General features: G+C 47.1%; 1 protein-coding gene across 1 annotated transcript in view; it reads left to right on the top strand.

Annotated features, from left to right (window-relative positions):
• The window catches only part of ddx21 (DEAD (Asp-Glu-Ala-Asp) box helicase 21), a 54,540-nt gene that overhangs the window by 17,626 nt on the left and 20,825 nt on the right, over nucleotides 1–16,089 (top strand). Inside the window, exons 5-8 of the mRNA XM_070876310.1 lie at nucleotides 1,004–1,121; nucleotides 2,102–2,287; nucleotides 9,971–10,116; nucleotides 13,127–13,276. Coding sequence (XP_070732411.1) covers nucleotides 1,004–1,121; nucleotides 2,102–2,287; nucleotides 9,971–10,116; nucleotides 13,127–13,276 — 600 coding nt within the window. The remainder of the gene's footprint in view (nucleotides 1–1,003; nucleotides 1,122–2,101; nucleotides 2,288–9,970; nucleotides 10,117–13,126; nucleotides 13,277–16,089) is intronic.

Raw genomic sequence — 16,089 nt, 5'->3', positions numbered from 1 at the left:
CAGAGAAGAATGCTCATGCTCCCACCCTTCAGTACCTCACCCAAATGGCCATTTCTCACAAGTATGCCTGGGCGATGAGCTTCCCCGTGCTATTCCATCAAAGAGGTCAGTACAGTCTGATTTCTCGCCGGCGTTATTTATGTTCATACAATATGTTTTTTTTAATTCCTCTCGTGAAGGCAAGTGAGACACTTTAAAGGGCCTCGAGTCCCCGCAGATAGCGTAGCCTTAAAGCTGGGGATGAATGCTGGAACAGGGAAAAGGTCTAATATTCTTCTAGCCGCCCCCTACCTACGAATTCAGTCAGAGAAGGCATGCCTGGGGAGAGCTGTGGTGCAGTGTGAAACTGAAACTGGCTATCCAGGAAAGAGATCCTGAACACTAGTCGATTTGTATTTTGGGGGAAGCAGACAGTAATTTAAAGGATGCAAGCAATTGAATGGTTTACCATCACTGGGCTGATTGGTGAAGACGAGCCACCTGGGGAGAGTACAAGAGGCTCACAGGTGCCTGTGAAACTGGTACCTGGCTGATTCACCATTACACTCCACTTACAGTGGCACCTTCCAGACTACAGGCCGAGTCTCAGTGGATTTAGTTCATTCTGAGGATGTGGGCAAGGCTGGCATTGCTCATCCTCCATAGTTTCCCTGAACTGAGTGGCTGGCCAGGCTACTTCAGAGGGCAGTTCAAAGTTAACCACGTTGGTGTGTGACTGGAATCACATGGCCAGACCGGGTAGGAACAGCAGGCTTGCTTCCCTAAAGGACATTATTGAAGCAGTTGGGTTTTTACGACAATCCGACAGCTTCACGATCACTTTTACTGATCCCAGCTTTTCATTCAGGATATTTTTAAACTGAAATCATATTCTCAAACTGCCCTGGTGGGATTCGATTGTCCAGATTATTAATCCAAGCCTCGATTATTCGTCCAGTAGCACACCCCTGTACAGATCTTGCATTACCGTTTCATACATTTAGCCCTTTCTCTTCCCTACCAGGTCCTCGTACTTACTCCGACAAGGGAATTGGCGATTCAAGTGGCACGAGATATCAAGGATGTCACCAAAAAACTCGCCGTCTCTTGTTTTTATGGAGGGACAGCATACAATGGACAGAGTGAGTGCTCACTATTCAAAGTATTCAAGGTCTAACGATTGGTGTGCTGTATGTTTCTCTCTGAGCTGTGCTGGGGTTGGAGGTACAAAATGACATCTCTTCTGCAAGGCCAGCCAATGAAGGAACAGTAACTCAACTCTTGGATCAGCAGGCCAGATCCGTGCGCCATGTTTAGCATGTTGAACGCGGATAATTAACCACTTTTAAGTTGGGAAGTGTTCTGCCAATTTCTGGAGGATGAATAAGTCTAATTATGATTTTATTAGTTGGCTGGGGGATTTTTCCTGGCATGTGGGGGGCTGCATTCCACAATTCATTCCACTTCTAATTGCAACCAATTGTTTGTGATGAACAGAGGCCAAATGATGATTATCCCATGGACATTTGTATGGGGAACCTGTGTCACTACCTGAAAACTGCAGATAACTGGCCTTTCATCCAGCCCCATCTCCCAACCTAGTTTGTGCTTTTTGGAATAATTTGACTGAGTACCTCATTTCCACTTGCTTCATTTCTGTACCCGGGCAGGTACAGTGCCGGTTAGATACAGAGTAAAGCTCTCTCTACACTATCCCATCAAACACTCCTAGGACAGGGACAGCACGGGTTCAGTACAGAATAAAGCTCCCTCTACACTGTCCAAGCAATGTGTCACAACCTAAGCTCACGCAAGGTCCCCCCCCCCCCACCCCATTCCAGCGATAATGCTGTTTCTTTACAACCAGCATGCATAGAATTCCACGTCATCAGCCAGGGCTGGAATTCAAGCCACTCCCAGCAGTGAACGGCCATTTTCCAGTGTGCTGACTAGTTCCTCTTTGTAGACCTTTTAATGTAATTAATTGTAGACCACTGAACTGACTGGTGCCTGGTGAAGTGCCGGGTATTGTTTTGTTACTAACCCGAGCATGTGAGGAATGTTTCTGGTTGAGTCTGGATCGGGTGTACAGAGAGTTAGTTACAGTTGAATTGTCTTTTAGTGGACAGCATTCGCATGGGCATTGACATTCTGGTGGGGACCCCTGGCCGGATCAGGGACCATCTGCAGAACATGAAGATCGACCTGTCTAAACTGAAGCATGTGGTCCTGGATGAAGTGGACCAGATGCTGGACATGGGCTTTGCCGAGCAGGTGGAGGATATTCTGAGAGTTGCCTACAAAAAAGGTGCGTCACTACACTTCCCCACGGGCCTCTTTGTTTTTGCTTCTTGCTCTGTTTTTAAAGTCTGATCTTTGCCTGTTACTGTTTTGTTCTGAATAGATGCGTTGTATTTAAAACCGCCTGAGCCTGTACCTCAGCACATTGTTGGGGCAGGGAGGGCTTTATGCTGCCAACCTGCTCTGGGGCATTTATATACCGCCTTTAATAGTATTAAATCGTCCCAAGGCACTTCACAGGAGTGATTATCAGACAGAATTTGACACTGAACCACATAGAGATTTGGGGCAGATAACCAAAAGCTTTGTCAAGAGGTAACGAGGAGCGACTTAAAGAATGGAAGAGAGGCGGAAAACTTTCAGGAGGGAATTCTGGAGCTTAGGGCCTTGGCAGCTGAAGGCACGGCTGCCAATGGTGGAACAATTAAAATCGGGGATGTGAAAGAGTCCAGAATTGGACGAGCGCAGATATCTGAGGGTTGTCGGGCTGGAAGTGGTTGCAGAGATAGGAAGGGGCGAGGCAAGGATTTAAACACAGGGATGAGAATTTTTCAATTGTGTTGCTGGACCGGGAGCCAATGTCGGGGTGATGGACGAACAGGACTTGGTGTGAGTTAGGATACGGGCAGCAGAGTTTTGGATGAGCTTACGTTTATGGAGGGTGGAAGATGGGAGGCCGGCCAGGAGAGCACTGGAATAGTCAAGTCTAGAGGTAACAGGCATGGATGAGGGTTTCAGCAGCAGACGGGCTGAGGCAGGGACAGCGACGGGCAATGTTACGGGGTGGAAGTAGACGGTTTTGATGATGAAGCCAATATAGAGTTGGAAGCTCAGTTCAGGGTTAAATAGGACGATGGAGTCTGGCTAGGGAACAGAGTATGTGGCGGGGACTGAAGTCAATGGCTTTGGTCTTCCCAATATTTAATTGGAGGAAATTTAGAAGTCACGCCTGGAGGTAACAATAGCACAAATGATGCAGCGCCCCATTATGCTGTTCCTGTGGTCCCACGGGTTCTGTGCATGTTGCTGCGGTGGGAGGTGGCGACATGCTGCTGGTTAGGGACATTTGTCGTTTAGTGCGCACATGTCATACTGTTTGTCCTCTTCCACGAGACCTTGTGTTAACTTAAGGGGGTCAAGTTTCGGCCTGAGTTGCTCCAATTTTTTTGGAGCAACTGGTTTAGAATGGAGTATCTTAGAAATTGCAATACTCGGCATTTAGTTTGCTCCAGTTCTAGTCAGTTAGAACAGTTTCATTTTGGAACAGATTTTTTTTTTCAAAAGGGGGCATGTCCGGCCACTTACGCCTGTTTTGAAAGTTTAGGCAGTGAAAACTTGCTCCAAACTAACTTAGAATGGAGTAGGTCTAGATTTTTGTACGCTCAGAAAAACCTTGTCTACACTTTACAAATCAGGCGTAGGGGATGAAGTGGGGTGGGGGGAAGTAATTACATTTTACAAGCATTCAACAGTCTTACTTATACAAATAAAGAACCATCCTGAATAAAAAAATTATAAACAAAGCAAATACAAAATATTGAATATTCCTACCTGTGTGAAGCAGCAGCAGCCTTCGTGCTGCAGTGCTTCAGGCAGGCCTTCCATGTAGGAGACAGGTGCGGTGCCAGTGACTCGACGGCAGCACAACAACAACGGCAGCAAGCAGCCTTCGAACTGCGATGCTTCAGGCAGGCCTTCCTTCCATGTAAGAGACGGACGGCGTCAGTGGCTCAACGCCAGCCAAAGACACAGCAAGCAGCCTTCGAGCCTCGAGGGTAACTGAGGCCATTCGGCCAGGGGATAGGGGCGGCAGTGGCTGACGGCGGCCGAAGACACAGCAAGCAGCCTTCGAGCTGCGAGGGAAGCGGAGACCATTCGGCCAGGGGATAGGGGCGGCAGTGGCTGACGGCGGCCGAAGACACAGCAAGCAGCCTTCGAGCTGCGAGGGAAGCGGAGACCATTCGGCCAGGGGATAGGGGCGGCAGTGGCTGACGGCGGCCGAAGACACAGCAAGCAGCCTTCGAGCTGCGAGGGTAACTGAGGCCATTCGGCCACGGGATAGGGGCGGCAGTGGCTGACGCCGAAGACACAGCAAGCAGCCTTCGAGCCTCGAGGGTAACTCCGGCCATTCGGCCACGGGATAGGGGCGGCAGTGGCTGACGGCAGCCGAAGACACAGCAAGCAGCCTTCGAGCCTCGAGGATAACTCAGGCCATTCGACCACAGGATAGGGGCGGCAGCAGTGGCTGACGGCGGCCGAAGACACAGCAAGCAGCCTTCGAGCCTCGAGGATAACTCCGGCCATTCGACCACGGGATAGGGGCGGCAGCAGTGGCTGACGGCGGCCGAAGACACAGCAAGCAGCCTTCGAGCCTTGAGGATAACTGAGGCCATTCGACCACGGGATAGGGGCGGCAGTGGCTGACGGCGGCCGAAGACACAGGAAGCAGCCTTCGAGCCTCGAGGGAGGCTGAGGCCATTCGGCCAGGGGACAGGGAGAGGCAGCCAGATAGCCAGTTTGAAACTTAAATTTATAATTGCAGAATGGGTGCTGCATTGTCAACACCATAGATTATGCAATAGTTCGCCAACAATTCACTGCATAGGAGAGAATTGATTAGAGCTCACCGCACCAGGAACGTCATAACCCGTAGGCTGATGGGCAGGAGACCTTACCCACGTCGGCAATATCGAGCCAGGCGCTCGTACCTGGACATGAGCGAGGCAGATTGTGTCAAAGGCTGCGTTTCCGCAGAGAAGTTGTCGTTGAGATCTGTGATATGCTGAGAGCAGATTTGCAGCCCAGAAGCAGAGCGCCAACTGCCTTGTCTGTTGGTGAAGGTAACAGCTGCACTTGCCTTCTATGCCTCGGGATCGTTTCAGACTACAACTGGAGATGTGTGCGCCATCTCTCAACGTGCAATACATGCTTGCTTTTACCAGGCCACGGCTACACTGTATGCATGGAGGAATGACTTCATCAATTTCCCAATGACCGCACAAGCGATCCATGAGGGGGCTGTGGGCTTCTTCGGGATTGCTAGCTTCCCAAAGGTACAGGGCTGCATTGATTGTACCCACATAGCCTTGCGAGCACCCGTGGAGGATTCCGAGCAGTACAGGAATAGAAAAGGTTTCCACTCCATCAGTGTGTGCAGCTTGTGTGTGACGACAAGCAGCGCATCATGTCAGTCGATGCGAGATACCCTGGCAGCACCCATGATGCGTTCATCCTACGCTACAGAGTTATATCTGACATGTTTGAGCAGCAGCTAGAAGGGCAGAGCTGGCTACCGGGAGACAGAGGGTACGGCCTGACCACCTGGATCATGGCGCCCCTACGCATGACACGGACAGAAGCTGACCGTCAGTACAACATGGCGCACATTGCGACGCGCAACATCATTGAGAGGACCAATTGGCACATTGAAACAGCGTTTCCGATGCCTGGACCATTCCGGAGGCCACTTGCAATATTATCCTCAGATTGTCGGTCACTTCACTGTTGTGTGCTGCTTGCTCCATAACTTAGCCATCATGAGGCAGCAGAAGCTGGTAGTGGAATCAGAAGACTCATGTGAGGGTCCAATGCCTGATAGTATTTTGGAAGAGCAGGATGAGGATGATGACGACGATCAGGAAAGCATGCAAGTGCCTGATGACGAGGTCGGAGGAGGGCCGTCCATCGTGCTCCTTTAACGATTGCTCGAGCCCTGCGCCAGCAGCTCATCTGTGAACGCTTCAACTACTGATGCCTGAGGGCTCTGCGACCACTTTGGAGTTGTTCCTACGTTGTGTTGTGTTAATGGAAGATGATTCAGTTTTAATGAAAAAATATTTTATTGAAAACTTAACGTCACTGTAATAAAATATTTGTTGTATCAAACTTTACTTGTTAATATGACTCTCGAAGATCACTTTAAAATTTTAAAAATCATTATAAACTTGTAAAGTTACAGAACACTTTCAACGTGAAAAATCTTACACTCTTAAGATCACTTAAACTTCAAGATCACTAAGGTGCAAAATTAAATAAGTTACAAAAAGTGAGAGCATTTACACTATAAGATCACTTAAAAACTCTAGGATCACTAATAAATTGTAAAGTTACAAAACTTACAAAACAATTTCAATGTGAAAGTTCGTACACTCAAGATCACTTAGACTTCAGGATCACTTTTTAGGTGCAAAATTTACTAAGATACAAAATGTGAGAGCATTTACACTATAAACATCACTTAACAACCCTAAGATCACTTATAAATTGTAAAGTTACAAAACTTACAAAACAATTTCAATTTGAAAAACGCTACTACAGCTACATCAAGAACGAGAACAAAAGCAGCAAAGAAAGGCTGCAACCATCTCTCATCCACATCTCAGTGAATGTTCACTTCTTCATGGGGGTGTCATTTGATTGGCCAGGCTGTGTGCCCTTATTGCAGCAGCTACCTCCCTGACGCCCGTGCCGCCACTTGCATGCCCTCCCTGACAGCCAGTGCCGTCGATTGCACTCCCTCGGACATTCCCCCCTAAGTTCCCGTGTCATTACTGCTATTTCTCCCATCAGGACCGTCACCTCTTCACCCACTGCACTGACACTACTGATGAGTGATCGGTAAGCTCATTGGTCTCCATACCCAATGCCATAACCTGAGCTGCATCTGTTGCATGCTGCATCTCAGGAGAGCGTGTCTCCAATATCCTTCTCCTCTGCCTGGGTCTGCTTCGCGACACCACTACACTGGAAGGCGTGGGCAAGGACAGTGGGACGCTCGGTGTTCCAAACTGCACCACTACACAAGGAGACGCGGGCTGCGACGGTGGGGCGCTCGGTGTTCTAAATGGCAGTACGAGAGAGAGAGGCGCGGGCTGGGACGGTGGGGCGCTCAGTGTAGACGACAGCACTCGAGCAACGACAGCACTCGAGTGCGAGCCATGGGCTAGGATGGTGGGTGACCGTGTGTAAACTGCTCCATTATATCACCAGCACCACTGGGATCCGCAATGTCGGAATCAAAACAATGGAAGGTGGAACCAGAACCTATGCGAGTGGGAGGCGCAGGCTCGGACGATGGTGCACTGGCTGTAAACTGCTGCATTACACCAGCAGCACCACTGGGACCTGCAACATTGGAATCAAAACCATGGAAGGTGGAACCAGAACCTATCCAAGAGGTTAAAACTCTGATGCCCCTTAATGGGGGCTCATAAACATTAATTTGAAAGCTTTCCCCTGTAGACATTTCAGTCATCGCCGCCATCATCCAGTCTGGATCGTCCGCATCTGGTTGTACTGGTTCTTGTTCTGTATCTTCAGGATGCTCAGGGTTGGCAGCAGCAGCATCATCATCATCATGTCCTGCAAAATACATCAGAACAGTCAAATGTTTAACAGCAAGGGAGGGGGCAGGATGGGTAGCATGAGTGCTCTCACACATAGCAGGCTAGGCAGCAGGTTGATTTGAAGGGCCACGATGCATTTTCAGGTTTACCCTCTTCCTCGCGTGCGGGCCCAGCTTGTGCTGTACTGATTGCTTTTCTCCATGTACGACTCATCAAAGCAGTTACCCTCTGTTCCAAGGGTGTCAGTGGATGCAGATTGGGCGTGCCTCCTCCTGTTCGAGTTGCTTCCCTTTTGTTGTGGACCTATTTCTTCTGCAAAGAGTAAAATATAACTTTTTACTGAGTGCGTCTTTCTGCAGGGTGGGACATACAGATAGTCACGTTACAATTACAATTACATTAAAAAATGAAAATATTACTTACACTAACTACTTGACCAAGGTCGTGCCATTTCTTTTTACACTGGCTTCCAGATCTCCTGGTATGCACCACTGCGCAGTAATCTTCTGCAACTTGGTTCCAGCGTTTCTTCATTTCTTTAGGTGGCACTTTTATGCGACCTCTGTTGCTGGTATCTAGCTCCTGCCATTTTATGCTCAGTGACGTTGACTAATATCGCCACTTCCTCATGCAAGAAATTCTTTGTTCTTGGTGGACGTTGTTCCATTGCTGTATTGAATTGACACACTTATTTTTCAAAACACACAGTCCTTAATTTGCATACACCTATGCAGCACCTGTTCTGGAAGTTTAGCAGTGAAAAGCAGCACTCACTGATTTCAGCAGGTGATTTATTCAACAGTGCTGCTAAAAGCACTCCTTCAGACACCAAAAAATCACCAAAATTCAATCCCAAGCCTTTCCAGAGGTCCACGAGACAAATCAGCACTTTTCTTTTAAGTTGCTTCAAAAATGGCCGACTGCCAATGTTTCTGGGCTACTGTGCATGCACGCGCGCTCCAACACGCACGGCTGCCGGCATGACGTTCCCTCATTTGACAGCCCCGCCCCCCCTTGCAGAATCGGCACGCCTCTGTGGCTCCACCTCCCGCTGCTGTCTGCGCGCCGCGCCGAGCTCCCAGGGACCAGCAAGGAGCCCGAGAATTACGAGGTAGATTTTTGTCGCGCTTTTAGGTGCGAAAAACGGGCGTCCACGTCGGAGCTGCGCCGTTCTAGGTGCGGCCCGAAACTTGACCCCATAGTGTGGTTGGAAAGTAAGCTGTGAGGAGGACACAGAGTTTGTAAAGGGATATAGACAGGTTAAGTGAGTGGGAAATAGGGTGGCAGATGGAGTATAATGTGGGGAAATGTGAGATTATTTACTTTGGTAGCAAGAACAGAAAAACGGAATATTTTTTTTTAAATGGTGAGAAGCTGTTAAATATTGGTGTTCAGAGAGATTTAGGTGTCTTCATACAAGAAACACTGTTAGCATGTAGGGTACAGCAAGCAATTATGAAGGCAAATGACATGTTGGCCTTTATTGCAAGGGGGTTGGAGTATGAGAGTAAGAAAGTCTTGCGGCAATTGTACAGGGCCTTGGTGAGACCACACCTGGAGTACTGTGCACAGTTTTTGTCTCCTTATCTGAAAAAGGGCGTACTTGCCTTGGAGGCAGTGCAACAAAGGTTCACTTGATTGATTCCTGAGAGTTGTCCTATGAGAAGAGATTGGACCTATACTCACTGGAGTTTAAAAGAATGAGAGGATTTCATTAAAACATACAAGATTGAGAGGGATTGACAGAGTAGCTGCTGAAAGGTTGTTTCCCCTGGCTGGCGAGTCCAGAGCTAGGGGGTGTATTCTCAGGATAAGGGGTCGGCCATTTAAGACTGAGATGAGGAGGAACTTTTTCACTCGGGGTTGTGAATCTTTGGAATTCTCTACCCCATAGGGCTGTGGATGCTGAGTCATTGAATATATTCAAGGCTGAGATAGACGTTTTTTAATGTTGGTGTCGCTGACAAAGCCATCATTTATTGAGGGGAATCGAGGGATATGGGGATTGGACAGGAAAGTGAAATTGAAGATCAGCCACGATCTTATTGAATAGCGGAGCAGGCCCAAGGGGCCTACTCCTAATTCTTGTGGTCTTAATGAACATCAGTTCATCCGTTAAGATTGTAAAATCCCTGTGCCACCATTTCTTGCTGGTGATCCCTCCTGATGATCCTACTTCTACCCAGACATGTGACAGTCATTGCTGGCAGGGCAGCGGGTGTGAGCACTGTTGCTTGTGATCGTTTTATAACTTCATGATGCTTATCACCCACGTTTTATATTGACTTTGATACCGAATGCTTCTTGGTGATGAAATGTCATTTATTTTTTCTCCCCCCAATAAGATTCCGACGACAATCCTCAAACCCTCCTCTTCTCTGCGACCTGCCCTCCCTGGGTTTACCAAGTTGCAAAGAAGTACATGAAAGTACAACATGAGCAGATTGACCTCGTTGGAAAACGGACTCAGAGAGCGGCTACAACTGTTGAAGTAAGTTTGAGCACTGGAGAAATGAGTGTTAAACCCAGGCTCGGCTTACAGGTGTAGGAAGATTTGGAGTAGTGCTGTTAGGTAGCATTCATAGAAACATAGAAATTTACAGCGCAGAAAGGAGGTCATTTCGGCCCATCGTATTCGCGCCGGCCGACAAAGAGCCGCACGGCCCTCGGTCAGCAGCCCTGAAGGTTACATATAAACCTATGAACAATGGCAGAAAGGTAAAGAGCATCCAGCCCAACCAATCCGCCCTACACAAATGCGACACCCCTTACACTGAAACATTCTACACTCCACCCCAACCGGAGCCTTGTGATCTCCTGGGAGAGGCAAAAACTAGATAAAAACCCAGGCCAATTTAGGGTCAAATCTATATCTGTGGCCCTCGGATACAAAGGTGGTATCGGTGGCCCTCATACAAAGGTGGCAAAATTAAACCTAAACGGGCAACTTTATAAGAAATTATCCTTTAAGACAATTATTTTGCTAGGTATATTGTGGGAGAATGGGGATGGGTGTAATAAGGTAACAGCCCAGGATAACTCGGGTCACTATTAGAAATGCTAAAACATCTGTAGGAACAAGGATTGTAGTCATATCTAGTGATGGGAGAGCTTTTTTTAGTTGTGTCAGGAGCCAGAAAAGACTTCATGGCCTTTTGAGGGATTTAGCAGGTTAGGGTTGAGCACCAAGATATAGCTGAAATGCTCAATGGCAACTTTGCAACTGTTCTCACGATTGAGGTGCTGCTGACTGAGTCAGTGGTTGTTGCTACAGAAATGATGGTTGCCAGATTTGAGGCACTCAAAAGCTGCTGGACTGGATACCTCATAATGCTGAAGGGCATAGGAGATGTATAATATAAGCTACTGGCTCATATTTAGCAGCTCTTTTGAGGTCTGAGCTAGTTCCAGTGGACTGGAGGGAAGATTGTTAGATCCAATATTTAAGAAGGGGATGAAATCGCACCCTGGGAACTAGCGACAGTCATTCCTGGCTCCGATACCTGCTGCAAGGTAGCTGGGATTCGGACCAACCATTTGCTAATCCATTTTAATGCATTCCCATCTATCCGATGTGCCTGGACCTTATGTAGCAGCCTATTGGGCCCAAGTTTCCACATGATTTGCGCCTGATTTTTAGGAGCAACTGGTGGAGAACGGACTATGTTAGAAACCGCAATTCTTCACATTTTTGTTTCTGCAGTTCTAGTCTGGTAGAACAGATCCACTTTGGAACAGAATTTTTTCTTCAAAAGGGGGCGTGTCCGGCCACTGACGCCTGATTTCAAAGTTTCCACAGTGAAAACGTACTCCAAACTAACTTAGAATGAAGCAAGTGAAGATTTTTGTAGAAATGAAAAAACCTGTTCTACACATTAAAAAATCAGGCGCAGGTTACAAATTAGGCGTCCAGAACGAGGTGGGGGGGGGAGGTAGGGGGGAAGGGAAGTCATTAAATTCTACAATAAATCCTTATTTATAGTTATACAAATAAATCCAACCTGAATAAAAATTTATAAGCAAAGAAAAGATTAAATAAACCATCTTCCTACCTGTGTGAAAGTGCTTCAGCCAGGAAGAATGCTGCAGCAAGCCTCACAAAACGAGGCAGCCGTTCCCGAAGGCGGGAGGGAGGGGACCGACCGACCGAACGCGCGGGGGGGGGGGGGGGGGGGGGAGGAAGCTGTTCCAGGCGGCGGGGGGGAGGGAGGGAGACAGAAGGCTGCAGGAAGCCTCAGAAATTGAGGAGCCATTTCCCGACGGCCAAAGGGGGAGGTCGTCGGGAAACGGCTGCCTCAACTTTCTGAGGCTTCCTGCAGCCTTCTCTGCTGATGGCAATTGCTTTTATTAAAAAATGTTCAAAAACTAAACAGCTACAAAGAACTACAAAAATGGCTGAGTGCCAATGTTTCCTTCACACTGCGCGTGCGCGAACGCTCCAACACGCATGCGCAACGTTGCCGGCAGGAAAAAAAATAATTTAAATAGTACCCGCCCCCTCCCACTTACAAAATCAGCGCGAGTGTCGGCTCCGCCCCCTGGGCACCACGCCAAACAGACAAGGAGCTGCAGGGCTCTCCAGAATCGCGAGTTTTTTTTCCAGCGCCGTTTTAGGCGTGAAAAACGGGCGCCCAGCTCGGAGGGGCGCCCGTTTTTTATCGTGTGGAAACTTGGGCCCATTATGTGGGACAGTGCCAAATTATGTCAGACACTGTCAAATTTCGTCCTGAAATCCAGGCAGATGATATCCATTTACTCACCTACTTAATAAATTCAATAACTTAATCAAGCATGACTTCCCACTGCTAAAACCATACTGAATGTCTTGGGTTACTTTATGTCCCTCACGATGCACCCTGAAATGATCTCTTTCAAATGCCATTCCAAAAGAAAGGTCAGCAGTTTGATGGTTCATCCCTCAGCCATTTTTGAAGATGGCAGTCACATTTGCTATTTTCCAATCTGGGAGTTTGCCCGAGTCCAGTGAACGCTGAAAAATATCCACGAATGGACTTGCAAGCATTAACCCTGGGATGAAACTTGTCAACAGGAACCTCATCTACCTTGAGAATCAAAAACTGACCTTGTGATTTGAGCATTTTCCATCGACATTCACCTTTAAACTGTGCCCCCAATTCTGGCATTTTTCTGTTATTTCTTTTGGGAACTTTGTTTTAAAAAAAAATAACAGTTAAGTACTTCAGCAGTTTCTCGAATTTATACACAACTTTGGACCCTTTGTTTACTCCTGGCATCAAGAATGCTGGATAGACACTACTTTGGACCTTAAAGGTCCTAGGTTTGTGTGACAAGTTTGAGTAGTCCCAATGTAGTTCCTCATTATGGTTTACTGAAATTCCACTCACCGTACTGCATGATATTTGTTACTTTACACACTGGTTTCAATATCTGCCTACATTCTTGGATTGAGATCTGCATCGCGGAATGCAAACTGTAGCCAAGCTCCTTAAACTAGTTTTACTTTCTTTCCAATCTGGCAGCACTTGGCCATAACATGCCATTGGTCACAACGAGCAGCAGTCATCGGCGATGTCATTCAGGTATACAGTGGCAGTCACGGGCGAACTATCATCTTCTGTGAAACCAAGAGGGAAGTAAACGAGCTGGCGATGGATAACTCTATAAAACAGGTACTGTATACTCCTACCTGAGGTCAACTCTTCTCCCTCCCTCTGTTATACAACGGCAGACCTGTACCCCAGTGTTATACAGCGGCAGACCTGTACCCCAGTGTTACACAGCGGCAGACCTGTACCCCAGTGTTATACAGCGGCGGACCTGTACCCCGGTGTTATACAGCGGCGGACCTGTACCCCAGTGTTATACAGCGGCAGACCTGTACCCCAGTGTTATACAGCGGCAGACCTGTACCCCGGTGTTATACAGCGGCAGACCTGTACCCCGGTGTTATACAGCGATAGACCAATACCCCGGCGTTATACAGTGACCGACAAGCACCAACCAATACTGTTCCCTCATGTTATACAGCGACAGACCTGTACCCATGTGTATACAAAGAAACATAGAAAATAGGTACAGGAGTAAGCCATTCGGCCCTTCGAGCCTGCACCATCATTCAATATGATCATGGCTGATCATGCAACTTCAGTACCCCACTCCCGCCTTCTCTCCATACCCCCCCTGATCCCCTTAGCCGTAAGGGCTACATTTTACTCCCTCTTGAATATATCCAACGAACTGGACTCAACAACTTTTTGTGGTAGAGAATTCCACGGGTTCACAACTGTCTGGGTGAAAAGGTTTCTTCTCGTCTCGGTCCTTAGACTATGAGTCCTGGTTCTGGACTTTCCCAATATCAGGAACATTCTTCCTGCATCTAACCTGTCCCGTCCCGTTGTCATATATGTTTCTATGAAATCCGCTTTCATTCTTCTAAATTCCAGTGAGTATAAGCCTAGTCGATCCAGTCTTTCTTCATATGTCAGTCCTGCCATCCCAGGAATTAGTCTGGTGAACTTTTGCTGCACTCCCTCAATAGCAAGAACGTCCTTCCTCAGATTAGGAGACCAAAACTGCACACAATACTCAAGATGTGGTCTCACCAAGGCCCTGTACAACTGCAGTAATACCTCCCTGCTCCTATACTCAAATCCTCTCGCTATGAAGGCCAGCATACCATTTGCTTTCTTTACTGCCTGCTGTACCTGCATGCCTACCTTCAGTGACTGATGTACCATGACACCCAGGTGTCATTGCACCTCCCTTTTTATTAATCTGTCACCATTCAGATAATCTGCCTTCCTGTTTTTGCCCCCAAAGTGGATAACCTCACATTTATCCACATTATACTGCATCTGCCATGCATTTGCCCATTCACCTAACCTGTTCAAGTCACCCTGCAGTCTCTTAGCATCCTCCTCACAGCTCTCACTGCAAACTTGGAGATATTACATTCAATTCCTTGGTCTAAATCATTAATGTATATTGTAATTAGCTGGGGTCCCAGCACTGAACCTTGCGGCACCCCACTAGTCACTGTCTGCCATACTGAAAAGGACCCGTTTATTCCTACTTTTTGCTTCCTGTCTACCAAACAGTTCTCTATCCACATCAATACATTACCCCCAATACTAAGTGCCTTAATTTTGTACACTAATCTCTTGTGTGGGACCTTGTCAAAAGCCTTTTGAGAGTCCAAATACACTACATCCACTGGTTCTTCCTTATCCATTCTACTAGTTACATCCTCAAAAAAATTCTGCAAGATTTGTCAAGCATGATTTCCCTTTCATAAATCCATGTTGACTTGGACCGATCCTGTCACTGCTTTCCAAATGCGTTGCTATTACATCTTTAATAATTGATTCCAGCATTTTCCCCACTACTGATGTCAGGCTAACCGTCCTATAATTCCCTGTTTTCTCTCCCTCCTTTTTTAAAAAGTGGGGTTACATTAGCTACCCTCCAATCCAACTGATCGAGAGTCCATGGAATGTTGGAAAATGACCACCAATGCATCTACTATTTCCAGGGCCACTTCCTTAAGTACTCTGCGATGCAGACTATCAGGCCCTGAGGATTTATCGACCTTCAGTCTCATCAGTTTTCCTAACACCATTTCCTGACTAATAAGGATTTCCTTCAGTTCTTCCTTCTCGCTAGACCCTCGGTCCCCTAGTAGTTTCGGGAGATTATTCGTATCTTCCTTATTGAAGACAGAACCAAAGTATTTGTTCAATTGGTCTGCCATTTCCTTGTTCCCCATTGTGAATTCACCTGATTCTGACTGCAAGGGACCTACATTAGTCTTCACTAATCTTTTTCTTTTCACATATCTATAGAAGCTTTTGCAGTCAGTTTTTATGTTCCCTGCAAGCTTACTCTCATACTCTATTTTCCCCCTCCTAATTAAACCTTTAGTCCTCCTCTGCTGAATTCTAAATTCTCCCAGTCCTCAGATTTGCTGCTTTTCTATATATACCTCTTCCTTGGATTTAACACCTTCCCTAATTTCTCTTGTTAGCCACAGTTGAGCCCCCTTTCCTGTTTTATTTTTACGCCAGACAGGGAAGTACAATAGTTGTAATTCATCCATGTGATCTTTAAATATCTGCCATTGCCTATCCACCGTCAACCCTTTAAGTATCATTCGGCAGTCTATCCTAGCCAAATCACGTTTCATACCATTGAAGTTTCCTTTCTTTAAGTTCAGGACCCTAGTCTCTGAATTAACTATGTCACTCTCCATCTTAATGAAGAAGTCTACCATATTATGATCACTCTTCCCCAAGGAGCCTTGCACAACAAGATTGCTAATTAATCTTCTCTCATTACACAACACCCAGTCTAGGATGGCCAGCTCGACCAGATTTAATCGGCTCTCATTACACAAGACTAGTTTTGGATGGCCTGCTGTCTAATTGGTTCCTCTACATATTGGTCTAGAAAACCATCTCTTATACACTCCATGAAATCCTCCTCC

The sequence above is a fragment of the Pristiophorus japonicus genome, chromosome 3 (assembly GCF_044704955.1).
Source record: "Pristiophorus japonicus isolate sPriJap1 chromosome 3, sPriJap1.hap1, whole genome shotgun sequence".
NCBI lineage: Eukaryota > Metazoa > Chordata > Chondrichthyes > Pristiophoridae > Pristiophorus > Pristiophorus japonicus.
Note: the sequence above shows the minus strand (reverse complement) of the source record. Positions and strands in the feature narration are given on the sequence as shown.